General features: G+C 41.4%; 1 protein-coding gene across 2 annotated transcripts in view; it reads left to right on the top strand.

Annotated features, from left to right (window-relative positions):
• Positions 1 to 18,833, top strand: part of ANO6 (anoctamin 6) — a 188,333-nt gene that overhangs the window by 28,209 nt on the left and 141,291 nt on the right. Inside the window, exon 2 of one of the 2 annotated variants that reach the window (XM_004428921.3) lies at positions 14,047 to 14,109. The exons of the other annotated variant lie outside the window; for it this stretch is intronic. Within the exon in view, the coding sequence (XP_004428978.1) occupies positions 14,047 to 14,109 (63 nt within the window). The remainder of the gene's footprint in view (positions 1 to 14,046; positions 14,110 to 18,833) is intronic. 2 annotated transcript variants of the gene reach the window in all.

Raw genomic sequence — 18,833 nt, 5'->3', positions numbered from 1 at the left:
TGGAAAGCCCACAAAACAGATAATAGTTATAATAATAATGATGATAATAGTAACTATAAGAATATAATAATAAGCCAATCCTTATTGAGTTGGTACTGTGTGCCAGGTGCTCTTCTAAGTGCTTTACATTAATCATTTACTCCTCACAGCAACCTTGGTTGGTAGGTACTGTTATGATCCCATTTTTACAGGTGAAGAAACTGTGGTGCAGAAGAACTAACTTGTCAAGTGGCTGAGCTGGGACTTGAACCGAGGTCGTCTGGCTCCAGAGTCCGTGCTCTTGACCGCTATGCTGTACTCTCTCCCAGAAGATGGGGCTGCATAGGACTGGACAAGTTTGTTGAAGGCATCATAGACACTAACTACTGCTTGTACTTAAAGAACCAACTCTTTATTGTCACATTTTAAGTTTGTTTTTAGAAAATAATATAATTACTGCTTAGTTTCAATAATTTGTTTGTTTTTTTTTTAAACTTTATTTATTTATTTTTTTCCCCCCAAAGCCCCAGTAGATAGTTGTATGTCACAGTTCCACATCCTTCTAGTTACTATATATGGGACTCAGCCTCAGCATGGCCGGACAAGCGGTGCATCGGTGCGCACCCGGGGTCCGAACCTGGGCCGCCAGCAGCGGAGCGCCTGCACTTAACCGCTAAGCCACGGGGGCGGCCCTGTTTTTTTTTTTTTTAATTTGGATACTCAAATGTTAATCATACTTTGGTGGAGTGAATATAAAATGGTGACATTTAACTTTTTTTACTAGTTACACTTGTGATGAAATGAATTGTGGGAATTTCCCAAAATTACAAATACAAAAGCTTAGACCTGGCTATCAGTTGAAAATGAAGTAGAAATAAGCATTATGACCAAGTTCTTCTATAAACAAACTCAATATATTTGAATGCATAAAAGGAAAGTTTCCTGGTTCTGTTACTGTATATTTTTATCTGAATGCTAAGCCATGAAATAATCACATTTTAAATAACCCTGATCAAGATTTGAGTCATCAAATTTTTAACTTCCTTAACATTTTATAATTGACTGAGAATAAGCTAGTTTTTTACTTAAATTTGCCATATGTAAGTAAATATCTGTTACATTGTAAACACTAAAAAATTCTTACCATAGTTTTGTATGTCCAAATGATCAAAGTCAATGAAACTTTCTTCCTATTTGTTAGTGGTCTTAATTTTTTTTTTTTTGTGAGGAAGATCAGCCCTGAGCTAACATCCATGCCTATCTTCCTCTTTTCGCTGAGGAAGACCGGCCCTGAGCTAACATCTATTGCCAATCCTCCTCCTTTTTTTCCCCAAAGGCCCAGTTGTATGTCATAGTTGCACATCCTTCTAGTTGCTGTATGTGGGACGCTGCCTCAGCGTGGCCAGAGAAGTGGTGCGTCGGTGCGCACCTGGGGTCTGAACCCGCTCCCCCAGTAGTGGAGCGTGCGCACTTAACCGCTAAGCCACGGGGCCCGCCCCTAGTTTGTTCTTAATTTTATAGCATCTTATTTTCTATCATTTATTCATTTATCCCTTTTCTCTCTCTTTCCTTCCCTGCTTTGATTATTCTGGTATTTATTAAGTGTTTAGCATCTTGGAAGCCCTTAATCTTGGTCACCTTTGACCGCCTGGAGAAGATTAGCCATCATTGCCGATTCTCCCTCTTCCTTGGAATTCTTTCCTCCAGTGAAAGCAGAAATGTTGGTGGAGGAGGTTGAAATGGACATTACTCTTTGGCTATTATTCCTAAAGGAATCATTAAGGAATCATAGGATTCTTCTTAATTTAGGAAGAATCATTCTAGAGTCATTTTCATTTCATTAAATTACAGTTTTATTAAATTACAGTCTCTGCTAATTGTGACTCCTAGTTCTGGATGGTGGTTAAAAGGGGAAATTATGACTCCATCAGCTCCTTCTGGATGGGTAGATCTTGCATCTCCTTCTGGCCTAGGTCTCGCCACTAGAATCTTGCAGAGGTTGCATCTCTTCTTATGGTCAGGATGTCATCAGTTTGAGTGTGCATGTGTGTGTACACTACACGTGCATACATGCTGTTGACAAAGATGAGAAAGGATGAAGAGTTAATAGTAGTTTGCCTTTTTTGACCTTATCAAACACCACCGCAGTAATCATTTCAGATTCCGGTTCTTTCCTAGCTTTCTAAACCACATTTACCTAAGGCAGTGAAGGTAATTTATTTTCATATCTGTCTGTCTGTCGTTGCATTGGTACCTTGGAAGGGCAAGTGTTTTCCATTTATTAGATTGTTACTACTGTTAATCATTATAAAATCTTATTATTACTGCCCATATATAAATCAGGAAAAACAAATTTGACTTCTAGCATTCTAATGTGGTTAAAAAAATTCGTGAATAGAGGAAACTTCTTATGCAAATGTAAGCAACTGACAGAATAAATGTGGGCACCAACTCTTGCTATTATATTCATCTTTTGACCTCTGCCACCCTTTGTATAGTCCAAGTAATGACTGTTTGATATTTATTATAAAGCATATTAAATTCCTTGATTAACTGAACCTTTCATTTCTCTTTTTTGTTTCATGTAGCAGTGAAAATAGATTGTTCTATTATCATTCTTGCCAGGAAATTTATAAAATGTACAAAATTATTCATAAATATATTTTAAACTGGAGATATATTAATGTATTATTGGGTGTACTGAGCAGAAAACATTTCTTTTCACATTTGAATGGCAGGCACATGATTATAAATTCACTTCCTACTGAATATTAATCATCAGCTCCATATGGCTGGTGGATAAAGCTGTGAGAGGCAGCTAGGAGATGTAAATTGTTACCCTCATCATGGACATTTTATGGAATTTTGTTTAATGTTTAAAATTGACTGAGTGGCCTTTGAATAATAAAAAAAAATCATTCTTCCTGGGAAGTCCAAGGGAAGTATTGTCTCAAGATGGGTTGTTATCCTTCCCCTGCTCTCTGGCTTCTGTGATCTGGGCTCTCTTGGCCCTCTTCCTGCATCTGACTATTCCCTCTTGGTCTCCTGCTTCCTTGGCTCTACTTAAAACACTGGCGTTGCTTAGCCTGCCAACCTCAGTCCACTTCTGTTCTTCTCTACGGTACATGTTTTCTGGGGGAATTCTTATTCACACTTGCAGTTCATAGGTTCTGGCCTGTTGTTGGATTTCAGAGCCCTCTCCAGGCTGTCTCCACCAGAATGCACCCCCTCTGTGCTTCCTTCTTTCTCATCACTCTGAATTAAATTTTTTTTTTTAATTTATTTATTTTTTCCCCCAAAGCCCCAGTAGATAGCTGTACGTCATAGTTGCACATCCTTCTAGTTGCTGTATGTGGGACACGGCCTCAGCATGGCCAGAGAAGCGGTGTGTCAGTGCGCGCCCGGGATCTGAACCCGGGCTGCCAGCAGCGGAGCGCGCACACTTAACCGCTAAGCCACGGGGCCAGCCCAAAGGTTTTTTGTTTTTTTTTTTTTTGTGAGGAAGATCAGCCCTGAGCTAACATCTGCCAATCCTTCTCTTTTTGCTGAGGAAGACTGGCCCTGGGCGGCTAACATTCATGCCCATCTTCCTCTACTTTATATGGGACGCTGCCACAGCATGGCTTGACAAGCGGTGCGTTGGTGCGCGCCCGGGATCCGAACCGGCGAACCCTGGGCTGCCGCAGCGGAGAGCGCGCACTTAACTGCTTGTGCCACCGGGCCAGCCCCTTTCTCATCACTCTGTTACCCGCCCTCCACCTGTCTGTGACCTCCTCAGTCTGGTTTGACACTGACTCCCCAGCACTCAGCAAGGTACCTGGCACACGGTAGGCACTCAGAATGTGTTCAGTAATTTAATGTTCAGAGTTGAACCTCTTACCCCCCTCCCCCCACCATGAAAAATGCATCTCTCTCAATGAATGGCATCCACCATCCAGTCTCCCCTACCTCCTCCCTCTCCTCACACCACCCTGCTGCTGCTGCTTCTCCACGTCCAGTCCTTTAAATTCTGCCTTCTGTGTTTTCTGAGTCCATTCCCTCCCCTCCATCCCCAATATCCCTGCCTCGCTCCTAGGCTTTAGTGTCTCTCACCTGGACTGTGACCATATCCCTTAGTTCGTATTTCAGCCTTCCAATCTTCTCAGATCCACCCTTCTTCATACTGTTGCCAGATTAATCTGTCCCAAGTACACATCTGAACATGTCACCCTCCTGGACTTACAAGCCTTCAATGAAGAAAACGGCAAACCTTACCAAGACTGCAAAAAGATTGAACTAAATGCCAGAGGCGTTTTCTGTGCTCCTATATGGGAAGACAACACAGGAAAGTGTCCGTGCTTTCCAGGTTTATTTTTTCAGTTTATTACAATGCTAATCAAGATCTCAAGGGAATTTTCTGAGAAAATTGCATAAAATGATTCGCTCTTATAAATTAAATGAGTGCGAATACATAAGAAAAATTGAAGTGAAAGAATATGGTCTTTGCAGTAAGAAAACTTGGTGTTGAATCTTCGCTCCGCTACATATTAGCTGTGTGCCCTTGCAGTTTCTCCCCGCCCTCCATGATGTCTTCCTCTTTAAAATGGCCTTACAATAGTAACTACCTGTAAGAATTTTCATAAGGATGAAATTGACATAATGACAGAATGCATGTTGTGCATTTAGCACAATGTCTGGTACCTAATAAATGCCCAATGAATGTTAGCAGAATCAAAGTAGCATGAAAACCATAGTCACATACACATACACACATGTATACATAATATATAAAGATGGAAGAATTGTAATAGTAGTTGTCTCTATATGGTGGGGTTATAAATTTGTTTTCTTGTCTGTGCCTTTTCTCCATTTTCTACAATTATCATTTGTTACTTTTTAAGTATAAAAGAAATTTTCAGTGACCTTTAAGCAATGAATCCAGGCTCCCTCACACCTCATTCAGTGCCCTCCCTAACCTCACCCCTCTTTACTTCTCTCTTCTCATCTCTCACAACTTCCTGCCTACCTTTTTAGTCACCATGAATCCTGAATTTCTTTATTCCCTTCACACACTGGTTCCTGCCTGCATGCCTTGCTGTCCCCTCTGTCTATAATGTCCACCCCTAACTTTGTCTAGTTTATTGCTTCTCCTTATTTAAGATTTAGCTTAGAATCACTCATCTCTTCAGGTTGAGCATTAAGATCCCTTTGTTAAAGTGATCTGATTTTGTATTTATTTCCCTCAATGGAATGTTTTTCTCCCAAATGAGGACTCCACTAGAAACTGGAAATAAAAGATGATTAAGTTACAGTCCATACCCTCAGGCTGCTTATAATCTAGCAGGTGGAGAAAGACATGTAAATACAGGAAGGTAATAAGTATTGTAGGATCTCTGACCAAAAGTACCTGCAGAGTATAGTGGGACATAAAGAAGGATGCAGTTAGTCTCTCTTGGGGAAGTAGGTGAATTAGAGTAAAGGGTTCAGAATGTTTTCATTCAAGAGGTGATGCTTTGCTGAACAGGTGTTTCCTGGGCAGAAAACATGGGGACGAGTGTTCCAGGCAGGATCCTGGGTGGGAGAATGGTTCAACCTTCAGAGTGGTGGTGAGTTGAGTTTGAGATGGGGTCTCCATGGTATATGGCACATGGTAGAAGCTCAAAAATATTCCAGCTGAACAGTATGTCCCCTCTTGGTGTCTGGCTTCAGGGGTGTGTGAAACCCCAGGAGTTGTATGCAATATTTTATGTGCTTCTAAGAGTTTTTCTGGGGATAGGATCCTTGAATTTCACCTGATTTTCCCAAAGAGTTGCATGGCCTATAAAAGGTTAAAAACAATTCTTTTGACAAATATTATACCACTAGACATGAGTGAGGTGAGGGGCAGAGGATAGAAAATGATTTGAAGATAAACTGTCCCCAGCTACAGCTGGCAGGGTGTGCCTGGGCAGCCACAGGGCAATTAGTCACCTGCTGGGACCACTGAGGGCCCGATCACAGTGGGCCCTATGTAATGGTTCCACACACCCTTTTCTAGCTCCTTTCAGCGAGCAGGCTCATTCCTGCCTCTTTGCTCCAACTAAGCATTTACAGTGTTCTTTCCCTGATAGTGAAAGCAACTCTCCAGGGCAGGAAACGTTATGGGGTTGAAAGACTGGGGAGAGAATGGAAGCACCATATGTTTTATTTTGAAAATAAAGTAAGGAGGTCAATCTGTGAGGAGAGCAAGAAAGCAAATACAGCAATCAAAGCAGTTCAGTGTCAGTGGTATTAAATGACGGCATTAAAAGTCTGCAACAGCATTAACCCCCCAGGGACACTGTAGGTCAGCTCATTCATTCCTCAGTGGCTGATAAAGAGATGTGTGAATTATCCAACTCTTAGAATCCTGCCCAGGCAGATCCAGTGTCCTCCTCCTCTGTCCCTCTGTGCAGCTATAATACTACCCTGTACTTACCTTTGTTCTAGAACATATTACACTGTGGTGTAATTGTTGATATTCTTTTCTTCCATAAGGCAAGACTGGCGCATTTTTGAATGCCCAGCATTTAGGGCTGGGCTCAGGACACGTGGATTGAAAGAATGAACTTGAGTTTTCTAGCCTGAAAGGTAGTGGAGTTCCTAGTTCAGCCTGCACAAAGGAAACCACAAACAGCTGAAGATTTCCATTATCCTTTGCCCAGTGAGACACTCAAGTAAAGGAGCCAATCAAGGAAGGGAGCAGATCTACGGCAAAGATAGGGGCTGCTCTTTTGAAGGGAGGGGTTTGGTGCAGTGTTGAATCTGATGCAATCTCAGACACTATCAGTTTGCTACAGAATGTTGGTAACCACAAGGCAAAGTGAAGGACAAAGGTTATGGGAGGGGATGTGGAGGGCACTGTTGGTCACGTGTGGACTTTTGTCTTAGGAGCACACAAATACCCCAGTCCATCGGCCAAAGTCAAGTAACCTTCAGAAGCATAATGATTAGTTGTATGTATTTTTCAAAGCTCCACACTGGGATGCATGAATCAGGCTCCCCCCTTGCGCGATGCTCAGCCCCACTCAGAGGGATTCCGGGATCCTCAGCTACTGGAATGTGAGGGGAGCTTGCAGAGGGCTTGGAGGAGTAAACATCAAGATTTAACAGTGGGAATGTTAAAGAAGAAACAGAAGGGTGGCTTCATGGTTTTAGATTAATATTTTCTTATTACTGAGAAACAAAGAATAGGAAAATTGTTTGGAACTGTATCATGAGGGCTTCTGAGTTGATGGGGTGAATTAGAACATTGTTGCAAATATCTTCCTGTACTCCTATCATGTTAGCTTTATTAGTTGTAGATAGTTGGTCATTTTCACATTCAAGTCATTTACACTGTTGCCTTCCCAAATTAGATACTTGATCTAAAGACAGAGAGGGAAGGAAACTAGTGCTATTGATTGAGCACCTACTGACAGCAGGCTTGGGGTTTTCCTGCATCTCAGATTTGCAAACATCCCATTTAATACTAAAAGGGTAGATATTATTATGCCCGTTTATTTGTGGGGAAACTGAGGCCAGGAGCATTCAAGATAACAATCATAGGTGGCAATCCTAGGTCTATATCATATGTTACTTCAATCCTGAGTTTGTGGGACTCCAAAGGCCTTTCTTCTAATTTATCCATAAATATGATGAATCTAATGTTTGCTGAGCCTGTCTCATTCTCTATGAGACATTCCAGACTGGCCAGTCACAGGTCCTGAAAGCCTTCACCTCTGAGAACAGCTGTGCATTTGATCCAGTTTGGCACTTATATGTCCAAAACAACCATCTATTGCAGCTTCTTAGCCTGGACAAAGCTTATTTATGGGGCAGCAGATCTGTAATGCATGCTTTCTGGCATAGCAAAAAGAAAAAGAACAAAAATTCATTTCAATATAATAAAGATAAAATTTTAACTCAGATGGTTTACCTTTGGACTGTCTCCACAGTGAAGGAAGCACAGATGGTATGCAGTGTACGAGTGCACCAAGGATCATAGCAAGGTGAATGATTCCCATCCAGATTAGACTTGCTGGTAACCAAACCTTCCTATCCCTGACGTCTGCGAGGCCACATCTTTTTCTGATTGCAAGCGTTGGCTATTGTAGAAATTTTGGAAAATACAGAAAATTGCAAATAAAACAAAAATTACCCCTCATGCTGCTGCCCGAAGAGAAACCAAACATGAATACCTTAGTGTGCTTCTTTCCAGCCTTTGAAAAATGCAGATGTAATTTTATATGTTTTAGACAATACAGTATCCTGCCTTTTCACTTAACTTGCCTTATAAGCATTCCCTAATATTTATTTTTTCATTGTTGTAAAATTTGCGTAATATAATTTACCATTTTACCCATTTTTCGAATGTACAATTCAGTGGCATTAAGTACATTCACAATGTTGTACAACCATCGCCCCTATCCACCTCCAGAACTTTTTCATCAGCCGCATTTCCTATACTTTAAAATGCTTCACAAACCACATTTAATAGCTGTAAATGTGGCCATAAATTTGCTCCCTTTGGGTTAATCAGTAATGTCTTATTTTGCCCTCTTTGCTCCCTTTGTGTTAGTCCCTTTCGGTAATTATGTTGGGTTTTGACTTTTATTGATTTTAAGAAGTAATACACCCTCCAGTGATATAGTAAATGTGGGAACCTGGTCTTGGACCAAAGAGTAAACAGTTTTTAAATAGATCGTTAATGTTGAGAATAGGAATTAATAGGAATCAGCACAGATCTCTGCTGTATTAATTTCATGATGGCTGATAGAAAATAATGGTTAGTTGGTAAAGCTTTACCATGGGGCCGGCCTGGTGGCGCAGCGGCTAGGTGGACGTACTTGGCTTCAGTGGCCCAGGATTCGCAGGTTTGGATCCTGGCGCGCACCGACGCACCGCTTGTCAAGCCATGCTGTGGCGGGGTCCCATATAAAGTAGAGGAAGATGAGCACGGATGTTAGCCCAAGGCCATTCTTCCTCAGCAAAAAAAAAAAAAAGGAGGATCGGCATTGGATGTTAGCTCAGCGCTGATATTCCTCACAAAAAAATAAAATAAAATAAAAACTTTACCATGAGGACACATGTATATATTTGTGTAAATGTGTGTGTACTTTTTTATGTATAGTAAATCTCCCTTCTAAGGTCAAATTTACAAAAAAAGTTAGCATTACTTTATGTTAGACAAAGTGCCATTATCTTCAGCAGAGTTTCATATTTTCATAAGGACATTAAGTATAGGACCACGGGCCCCCTGATAATAATTAGAAAAAGGAACTTTAAAAGCCAGAGGACCAAATTTGGTCTGAGGCTGTCAGTCCCAACATGAAGTGATTAGTATGCAGTTAGGAAATCCTGTAGCTTAGATTCTCAATAATTTCTGGTAATCAGTATCTCAAAATAATTCATGGAGTTATCAGGTCCTTTCATTTATGAGAGAGAGGAATGACTCCTCATTTATCTTATGTCTTTTATGTTGGCAATTCCATCCTTAATTAAACAAGCATTGGCATTTTCATTATGAAAATGGTCTTCCTGGATTTATGGCTGAGTCCATTAATGTAGTGTTTCAAAACTGATTGGCATTAGCCTATAGAGTTACTTGTATACAAAAGCAACTTAAAAATTGATTTTGGAGTGTGTTGGTTTTAAAGATCATTTCAGACATCTGTTCCTCCTGTGTTGAGTCTACTGAATCCACATTAAGTTCTGGAGAACTAACGAATAAACACAGCACACTTCACTTCGTAAGAAGGTGGATACCTATGACCATTCTCTGTATAAGGGGCTCTATACCTCACACTTGCTCTCTCACTCGTTTTCTTCTATATCTTTCAGTATGAAATAATAATGATAATAGCAATTATATTTCTTAAGTGCTTACTGTTAGGCCACGTGTTAAATCCCATTTAGTATTCACAAGAGCCCTATGAAGATAGGCAGTATGATGCCCATTTTACAGATTGGAAGCTGAGACTTTTCCCGATTGATCACCTGATTCACCTCCTGATGCCCCTTGATTGATTCATTCTGATCGTTTCCCTACCAGCTCTAATCCATTCTGCATATCGCTTCGGGTCACATCCATGTGGTTTATAACATTCTTCAGAAACACCTTTGAAGACCCCACAATGCGTAGGGATAAAGCTCAAAGTTCAGTATACCTACAGGTTGGCCCCAAACTTTATAGCCCACAATCTCCTTACAAGAACGTGTACCTCAGACCTACCCTAAGGTGAACCTACTGTGTCCTTTCCCACTTGTCTCCCCTGCTCTGGCATTGGCAAATGCCTATGATTTGCAGGCACTGTGTTAGAATCCTAGGTATGCAGTTGTTGCTTTCAAAACTTTGTCCTCAGTGGCTAGACAGACCTGGACGTAAATGTCTTCTCCTTAACCTTTAGGTATCTAATCCCAGATTGGTTTAGAGCTCTTGTGCTTGGTGAAATTTTCCCTAACCATTTGAGGCAGAAGTGATTCCGCTGTCCTCTGAATGCAGCCTGGACTGACTGTACCAAGGATTTATCTTCAAGTTTTGATCTTCGTTTCATGTGTCTGGATCTTAACCCACTTCTAGGTTGTGGACTCCATAGGCAAAGTCTGTGGTTTTAATATATCTTTGATCTCTAAATTCTAATTTTTCAAAAGAGGATTGATTAATTTGTAAAAATCTATAAAATTTCATAAAGAAGCTTTGGCTTTGGACCACCTACTTTTAATATATTGCATTGTGGCTGAGACCTCATGTATTAAAGTATAAAAAACTGGGTTGGCACACAAATATGGTTTGTTTTTCTGGATTTTTTAAAACCCTAGTGCCAAGTCTTTTTTTTTTTAATTGGATTAATAATATTACTGTGACACCTTCCTCTTCATTAGTTATCAGCACAGGAAGAAAGCCTTTTGATTATAAGCCAGGCCTTAAAAAGACACTAATAAATAAAATATCTTGGGCTCCAGTCCTTCGAGTTATGGGATTTGTTTAGATTACCATAAAAGATAAATGGTGTGAGCAGAAAGAGTTCTGAATCAGGAGGTAGGAAAGCTATTCTAGTCTTGGCTCAAGTCACTTAATGGGGTGATCCTGACTTAGAAGCACTGTGAGCCCCAATTTCTTCACATGCCAGCTGAAGCTATCTGCATCACAGCAGACATAGTGGGGTTTTGACCCATCGAAGACTTTTATGGGTGCCTCTCCGTGTTGTGTTAGTTGATTGCATCTGTGTATTTATTTATATATTGTACTAGTTTGCTAGGGCTGCTGTAACAAAACAGCTGCAGACTGGGAGGCTTCAACAACAGAAATTTATTTTCTGACGATTCTGGAGGCTAGAAATCCAAGGTCAAGGTGTTGGCACATTTGGTTTCTTCTGGCCTCTCTCCTTGACTTGCAGGTGCCACCAGCTCTCTGTGTCCTCACATGGTCTTTCTTGTGTGTGTGCTTCCCTGGCGTCTCTCTGTGTGTCCGTATTTCCTCTTCTTACAGGGACACCAGTCAGATCGGATTAGGGCCCACTCTATCAACCTCATTTTAACTTCATCACCTCTTTAAGGGCCCTGTCTCCAAATATAGTCACATTCTGAGGTACTGGGAGTTAGGGCTTCAACATATAATTTTGGGGAGATACAATTCAGCCTATAACATCTATTTAAAATAACATTCATTTGTTTTAAATTATGTATAGTGAGACTAGTATAAAGAAGAATCCAAAAATAGCCTTCCACCTACATAATGCCTATTATTAAAAAGGGGAGGGTGTAAGTACACGAAAAGGTAATTCAAACTGTATTGAGGAATACAAAGGGAAAAATAGTCCTTTCCTAACCCCCTCCTTATACATGAAGGCAACTTCTTTCAATATGTTTACACCCATGTTTACTAAACAGAGACCAGGTGCATTTCTTTTCATGTCTTAATGTATTATTACAGAATACGGATCTCTCTGTATCTGCATGTGCTCTGTATTGGTCTTCTTTTAAATGGCTACGTAGTATTCCATTGTGTATGACCAGATTTTAATTTAACTGGTCTCCTATTAATGGGCATTTAGGTTGTTTCTAGGTCCCTTCCTGCCCTTCCCTTCAATTACAAACAATGGAGTTGGATTCCTTTTAAAAACTCATGATGGAAAGAATAGTGAAGACCCACCTAACAAAAATAACTAGCCCCCGATTTTGGTGAAGACAGCCTCTGTTTTTCACCTTCCTGTTTATTGGTCCTTACGAGAGTTGTTGTGAAAGGTGTTTCAGTCTTTCTTAGCGGAGGGTAAGTACCTGACCATCTGCCAGTACCTCTCCTTCCTGCCTAATGTGGAAGGAGGGGCTTCCCTTGGTGACCTCAGGTCATCTCTATGCAGCAGTCCCTCCTCCTCAGGAGGAAAGACTCTCCAAGTCATTAACAGGCATCAACTATTTTTAGTTAAGTAAAACAGTTTTTCTTGTAAGAATTGCTGTTTCTGTGCCCACGACGGCACATGAATCCTTTCTGGCTGCTTCCATCCTTTGGAGAGGGGCCAGTTTTCTAATGGAATGTAAGCAGTCTGACTGCTCATCAAGATTTACAGCTGAGACCGGGGTGCCCGGGGCTCACTGGCTTTGCAGACCCTCTGAGCTAACAGGGCAGATCTGAGATGAAGCGCGGTGCAGAGGCCCCGTCCTGTTCTCAGGCCTCCCTCCTTCCCCAGGTCCGGCTCTTAGCCACAGGTACCTTCTGGCATTATTTTATAAGCTGTGCCGCGGTGTAGATGTTCTTTTCTGAAGAACTCCTTTCATTTCTGACTCATTTCAGGAAATGAGGCAGTCTATCAGAGGTGTTCTTCATTTCCAGACCCCCTGGAGAGTTCGTTTTCTCCAGGGATTTCTAACCACATGTGGGCAGTGCTTTATTTACCCAGATGTGAGAAATAGCAGTAATGAACAGTCCTCTTCTAAAGCAACCTTCACTTCCCTGCAGAATCCAGCGTGAAGGCCCAGAGGTAACTTATGTTGTTATTAATGCAAATATTTCTGAGGCTTTGGTTTCGTGATGCTTGTGGACATGCTGTGTGTATGGGCTTTGGTGCAGGAAAAATATAATTTAGCAGCCGATTTAAGAGGTAGTCTGGAGTGTTTCTAATTACCGTTTGTTTAGTTCACCATTGCCTAATAAGTGAGTTTAAGTAACCTTGGGGGTAGGGAATGTAATGTTCATATTACAGTCAACCATGCAAATCAAATTCTAACTAAGTATTGCAGAGAACACACCATGGAGTTATTTTATAGACGTAGTCTATTGAATTTTAAATTTAGAACTGAGAGCATTTTGGAATGGGCATTTTCTACCTGTCATACATCAAGATGAGTTGTGCACATGTCCAAACTCAACCCTACTGTGTGGTACAATCCCATTTAAAATCCCTCAGTGGCCTTTGGCATTCAGTTCTCTTTTTAATTTGACGTAAGAATAAGAGAGGGAGGAACTTAAGGGCTTCTCTTTCCTTCCTTTTCCCATCCTTCACTCGCCATAATAGGAAACTGAGTATTAAGGGGGCCTGAAATAGTCGTTCTCAACCTTGGCTACACCTTGGAATCAGCCTGGAAACTTTAAAAAATACTGATGCCTGGTTCCCACCCCTAGAGATTCTTGTCTGGAATGCAACCTGCCCTGGGATTTTTTTAAAAGCTCCCCAGGGGATGTTATTGTGCACTAAGGGTTGAGAACCACAGACTTGAGAAATCATCTCATCCAGGGGTTCTCAGCCTTGGCTGCAGATGAGCATCACCAGGAAAGCTTTTGAAAGAAACACCGATGCCCCACCAATGGAAACCACATTTCTAGGGGAGGGACCCAGTATTTTTAGAAAGCTCCCAGATTATTCTGATGCACAGCAAGGGTTAAGGTCAACTGACATAATCTAGCCACCCCGTATCATAGATGAGGAAAAATGAGAACTAGAAAGGTCAAATGGCTTGCTCACGGTCAGATCCTAGTTGTTGCAGAAGCAGTTGGGGATTCAGGTCTGCTGCCTCCAACCGGTCTGTCTGCTGCCTAATACCACCCCCCTTATATTTGTCTGTTGTATTTATTGATGCCTCCTCGTCCCTCAGGTGATGATCCTGCCTCCAAGAGGCCTTTTCTGACTCCTCCCACTCTCCTCCCATCCAGTCAGGGTAAGATGCCCTTCCTTTATATTTGAACAGCACCCTTACTTACCTTTCCCTTGGGCTGTCAGCTCCAGGAGGACAGGGCCATGTCTCCCTTGTCCTGTCTGTAACTCTGTAACTTGCTGACATGTAGTAGGGTTCCAGATAATATTTGTTGAATTGAAGTTCCCTAACTTTTTATTCATCAATTAGTCTACATGCATTGCCAAAAATAATCCATTCCTATATGCCAGCTTCTGAAAATAGCTTCTGAAAGCAAACGTTACTTCTTAATCTGTCTACAACCCACTGTACTGTGGGGTCAAGGTCCCATAGACAAGGATTTCCCATCCCTCCCTTCCAGGAGAGAGATTTTTTGGTAAAAAAAAATTTTTGAGGATTTTGATGACAAAATAGTGAAACAAGAGTTTAGTGACCTTGGGGCCGGCCCCGTGGCTTAGTGGTTAGGTGCGCGCGCTCTGCTGCTGGCGGCCCAGGTTCGGATCCTGGGCGCGCACCGACGCACCGCTTCTCCAGCCACGCTGAGGCCGCGTCCCACATACAGCAACTAGAAGGATGTGCAGCTATGACATACAACTATCTACTGGGGCTTTGGGGGGAGAATAAATAAATAAATAAAATCTTAAAAAAAAAAAAAAAAGAGTTTAGTGACCTTACATGTTGCTCAAGGTATTTCTAACATCCAGGGATTTTTGAATGTCGTACTTACAAGTGTGTATGGCATAAGGGAAGGGAGCATGTGCATATTACCTTAAGACAAAAAGTTGGCTCAAGAAAATAATGCTATTTTATGGAAATACGTTTTAAGGACTAAATTATTTGCTTTATCATACTGCATATGTAATTCTGAACAGCCACATTCCATGAGCAACAGCTGAATTAAATCCTTTGGCGTCTCTGGATTAATATGTTAATGTCTTTTCAACTGATTAAGAAAACACTATCAATCTTCTGTCATCTCAGTTTACTTAAGGTCATGCTTGGCCAGTGTCTTATTTTTATTTGATAAGTATTTCCAGATTCGCAGTGTTTATGTTTACTCTTGTAGCTGTAGCAGAGATTTGTCTCAGAAAGCAGGGTGCAGCCAGTATCTCTTGAGCTTACCCGTGGCCCCGAGGCTGCACGTGGGGGAACGGGAAGTAGCTGTTTTTTGTTTGGAGAATTCAAGAGTTCAAAGCTTTTGGAGTCAAGACTGCAAACTAGGCTGAGTTGTAGGGTAGATGTTAAGATGATGTTAAGATGTTGCAGACAGGAGAGAAGAATGACCAGAAAGTGTGACATCATTTTGAAGTCTTAATGAGACTTCATTGTTTCATGCTTTAAAATTGGGAAAGTGGTGGGGTGGCAGCGTGTAAGGGAAGCCAGTGTATATAGGGGAAATCTTCCTAAAACAAATATTCTTAAAAATTTCAGGAGACAGCTAAGTCATTTAGCTGGAGGTAAATGTAAAACATTTTTATATTAAAATAATTTTGATTATATTGTGAAATATAAAGTGCAATGTTTGCGTGACCTTTTTTTTGAGATAAAATATGAAATTTTAAAGAACCACCTCTGTCCAGTCTCTCCTCTGTGCTATTTGGATGAAAAATTAACAAACATACAAGTTTTTGCTAAGTAACCAACTTCTATTATACTAATTTCAGAGGCTCAGCAATACAGTCTGGAAGAGAAAAGAAAGGGAAGGAGAGAAAGGAGGGATTTATTAAATATGTAACACACAGTATTCAGTGTTTTAACACATGTTGTACTGTCGAATCTTGGTAACTGCTCTGCAAATTAGGACTTATTTACACCAGCTTTTACATGTGAGGAGGTATATATGCACCTGTCCACTAGGGAGCAGAGCTCAAATTTGAATCCAGGTCTGTCAGTTTCCAAAGTCCTTGTATTTTTCCACCCAACATGGCCTCTTATGTCATGAGAGTGGAGAAGTTTCCACAAGAGACTTGTTATTGACTATGAGTATTTACCATACTGGTAGAAGTGAGCTGACTTTAGCTTCTCTTAGAGTTGTTATTTAACACCAAAAGTTAACATTTATAAACTTCTATGACACACTTAAAAGCATTTTCTCATAATGGTCTGTAAAGTTCTGACTTGAAAATGATGTGTTGTTATTGCAGTGACCCTCAGAGGGTTCCAGTGTATTCATTGTCATGATTTACAAGGGAAGAAAGGAACAGTCAGCAATGGCCATTTTTGGTCAAAAGACACCGTATCAGGTAGAATTTCGTGATCTGTCTCTCAGACATCACGCATTTGACTTGGGGGAGGGAGCAGAGCAAAATGGTTGATAATTTGCACTTTGCCATGTGATTCCTGAGTTTGAGAATCCTGTCTCTATTACCCCCTGGCTGTGTCATCTCAGGCAGGCCACCTGACCTCTTTGTGCCTTAGTTTCCTTTTCAGTAAGATGGGAACAATAATAACTTGATTGTTCTTTTGAGAATTAAATAACATAAGGCATATAAAGAACTTAGAACATTGTATGATGCAAAGTTTGTGCTCAGTCAATGTTTAGCTATTCTTGGTGGATAAAAGCCGGATGCTACATGGCCCAGTGATCCCACCCCTAAGTATTGACCTGAGAGAAATGACAACCTGGGTCCACATAAGACCTTTTAGGAAAAGTCCATAGACGTTCATTCATAATAGCTAAAACCTGGATACAACTCAAATGTCCATCAACTGGTGAATGGATAAAGTGTGGTACATCCATACAATGGAATACTGTTCAGTGGCAAAAGGAAAAAATTACTGATTCAGGCAACAACATAGATAAATCTAAAAAGCATTATGCTAAATGAAAGAAGCCAGACACAAAAGGCTACATACTACTTGGTTCCATTTATATGACATTCTGAAAAGGCAAAACTATAGAGACGAAAATCGGATCATTGCTTGCCAAGGACTAGAAGTGAGTGGAGGAGATTGACTGCAGAGGGGCAAGAGGAAACTTTCTGGGGTGATGGAAATACTCTATATCTTCATTGTGGTGGAGGTGACATGATTGTATACGTTTGTCAAAACGCATCAGGCTTAAAAAGGGTAAATTTTTGCTGTATATAAGTTAAACCTCAATAAACTTGATTTTAAAAAAAAGTCAGATGCTGCAATATGAACAAAGAATAGTGGGAGAAAAAGGGGTTAGAAATGATCAATAATCCGCAGTTTCAGCAACTGCAGCTGTTCTGCAGTTTCAGTGACTGTATAAGATGGGAGGAATGATTTCATTAATTTTCCTCTCACAGGCTGTGAGTTAGAAAAATGTAGAAACCTATAGAGTAGTTGTGTCCTGCCCTAACATATCTGCTTCTCTTTGCTGTGAGCACTGGTCTGCTTCCTCATTTTTTAAGCCTGCCCATTGGAGCTGTTTCTATTTCGCAGGCACAGGGATCTCCTGGGTTGCTTCCTGGGAGAATCCTGAGGGAGGGCTTGCCATGTGGTGAGGCATTCACGGGAACAGAGTGTTGGTGTTCTAGATGAACTGAGAGTTACTATTCCAGAAACGAAGTAGTTCGAGTACACTTATGGGTAAGGAATGTTATCTCAGAGCATTGTTCATTCATCAGGAGTCGCAGAGGCCCTTGGCACTTTCTCGTGAAACACATGCTTATCTCAGCAGCACTGAGCACACTGGACCACTCCCTCCTTCCTGAAATTCTTTCTTTACTTGGCTTCTGTGACGCTACTTCATCTTGATTCTGCTCACAACTCACTTGCTTTTTTCTCAGGCTCCCCTGCTGGGTCCTTCCCTTCCTATTCCTGGCCTCTAAACTTTGGAGTGCTGAGAGCTTTGTTCTCTGACCTCTTCCCCATCTCAACTCACTCCTAAGGTCATCATTCGTCTCCAGGGCCTTACATACCATCTCTATGTCGATGACTTCTGCATACTTATCTCCAGTCCCTGTCTGTCCCTTGCTTCTCAGCTGCCTGTTTACCTCTCCACTTGGTCGTCTAATAGACGTCTCAGATGTAACATGTCCAAAACCAACTTCTTGATTTGTTTTCTAAAACCTACCTAGACTTCTTCTCTTCTTCCTCATCTCAGCGCTGACTCCACCCAGTTGCTCAAGCCAAAAACCTGAAGTCATCCTTGATTCCTGCCTTTCACTCACACCTCATATTCCATTAATTAGCATCCACCCCAAATCCAGGCACTCCTGATCTCCCAGCCCCACACCTAAATCCAAGCCCAGGCCACCACCAAGTCTTGCTGGGGCTTCTGTGGTCGCTTCCTAAGCCAACCTCCTGTCTCCACTCGTGTACCTCGTGGTCTGAGTTGACACAACAGCCAAGGTAATTCTTCTGTTTTGTGCTTTTATACTACCTGCAGTGGCTTCTCTACAAACAGTATCAAGTCCAAACTCTTAGCCGTGTTGTACTGTAAGGCTCCTTCTACCTCTCTGTCCCCATCTCTTCCCACTCTGCCTGTCTCTCAAGGTGCTCCAGCCACACCGGGCCTCTCAGTGTCTCTTGACACGCTGCCCTCCTGCCTGGAACACTGTTCTCATCCTCCTCTCGTCTCCTTTCACCTCCCAGTCCCTTCCTGTCTAGGATTCTTGCTCCTGTGCTTCATTCAGTTCTCCCTCAAATGCCGCCCCCTCAGATCTGGCATCTCTGACTCACTGACCAAAAATATCACTGTTACTCTCTATCCCCTTAACCTGCTTCATTTGACTTCAAAGCATTTATCTCCACCTGAAATTAGTATATGTGTATTTGTT

This window comes from Ceratotherium simum, chromosome 17, assembly GCF_057802395.1.
Source record: "Ceratotherium simum simum isolate JZ-2026a chromosome 17, ASM5780239v1, whole genome shotgun sequence".
NCBI classification, from domain to species: Eukaryota; Metazoa; Chordata; class Mammalia; order Perissodactyla; family Rhinocerotidae; genus Ceratotherium; species Ceratotherium simum.
Note: the sequence above shows the minus strand (reverse complement) of the source record. Positions and strands in the feature narration are given on the sequence as shown.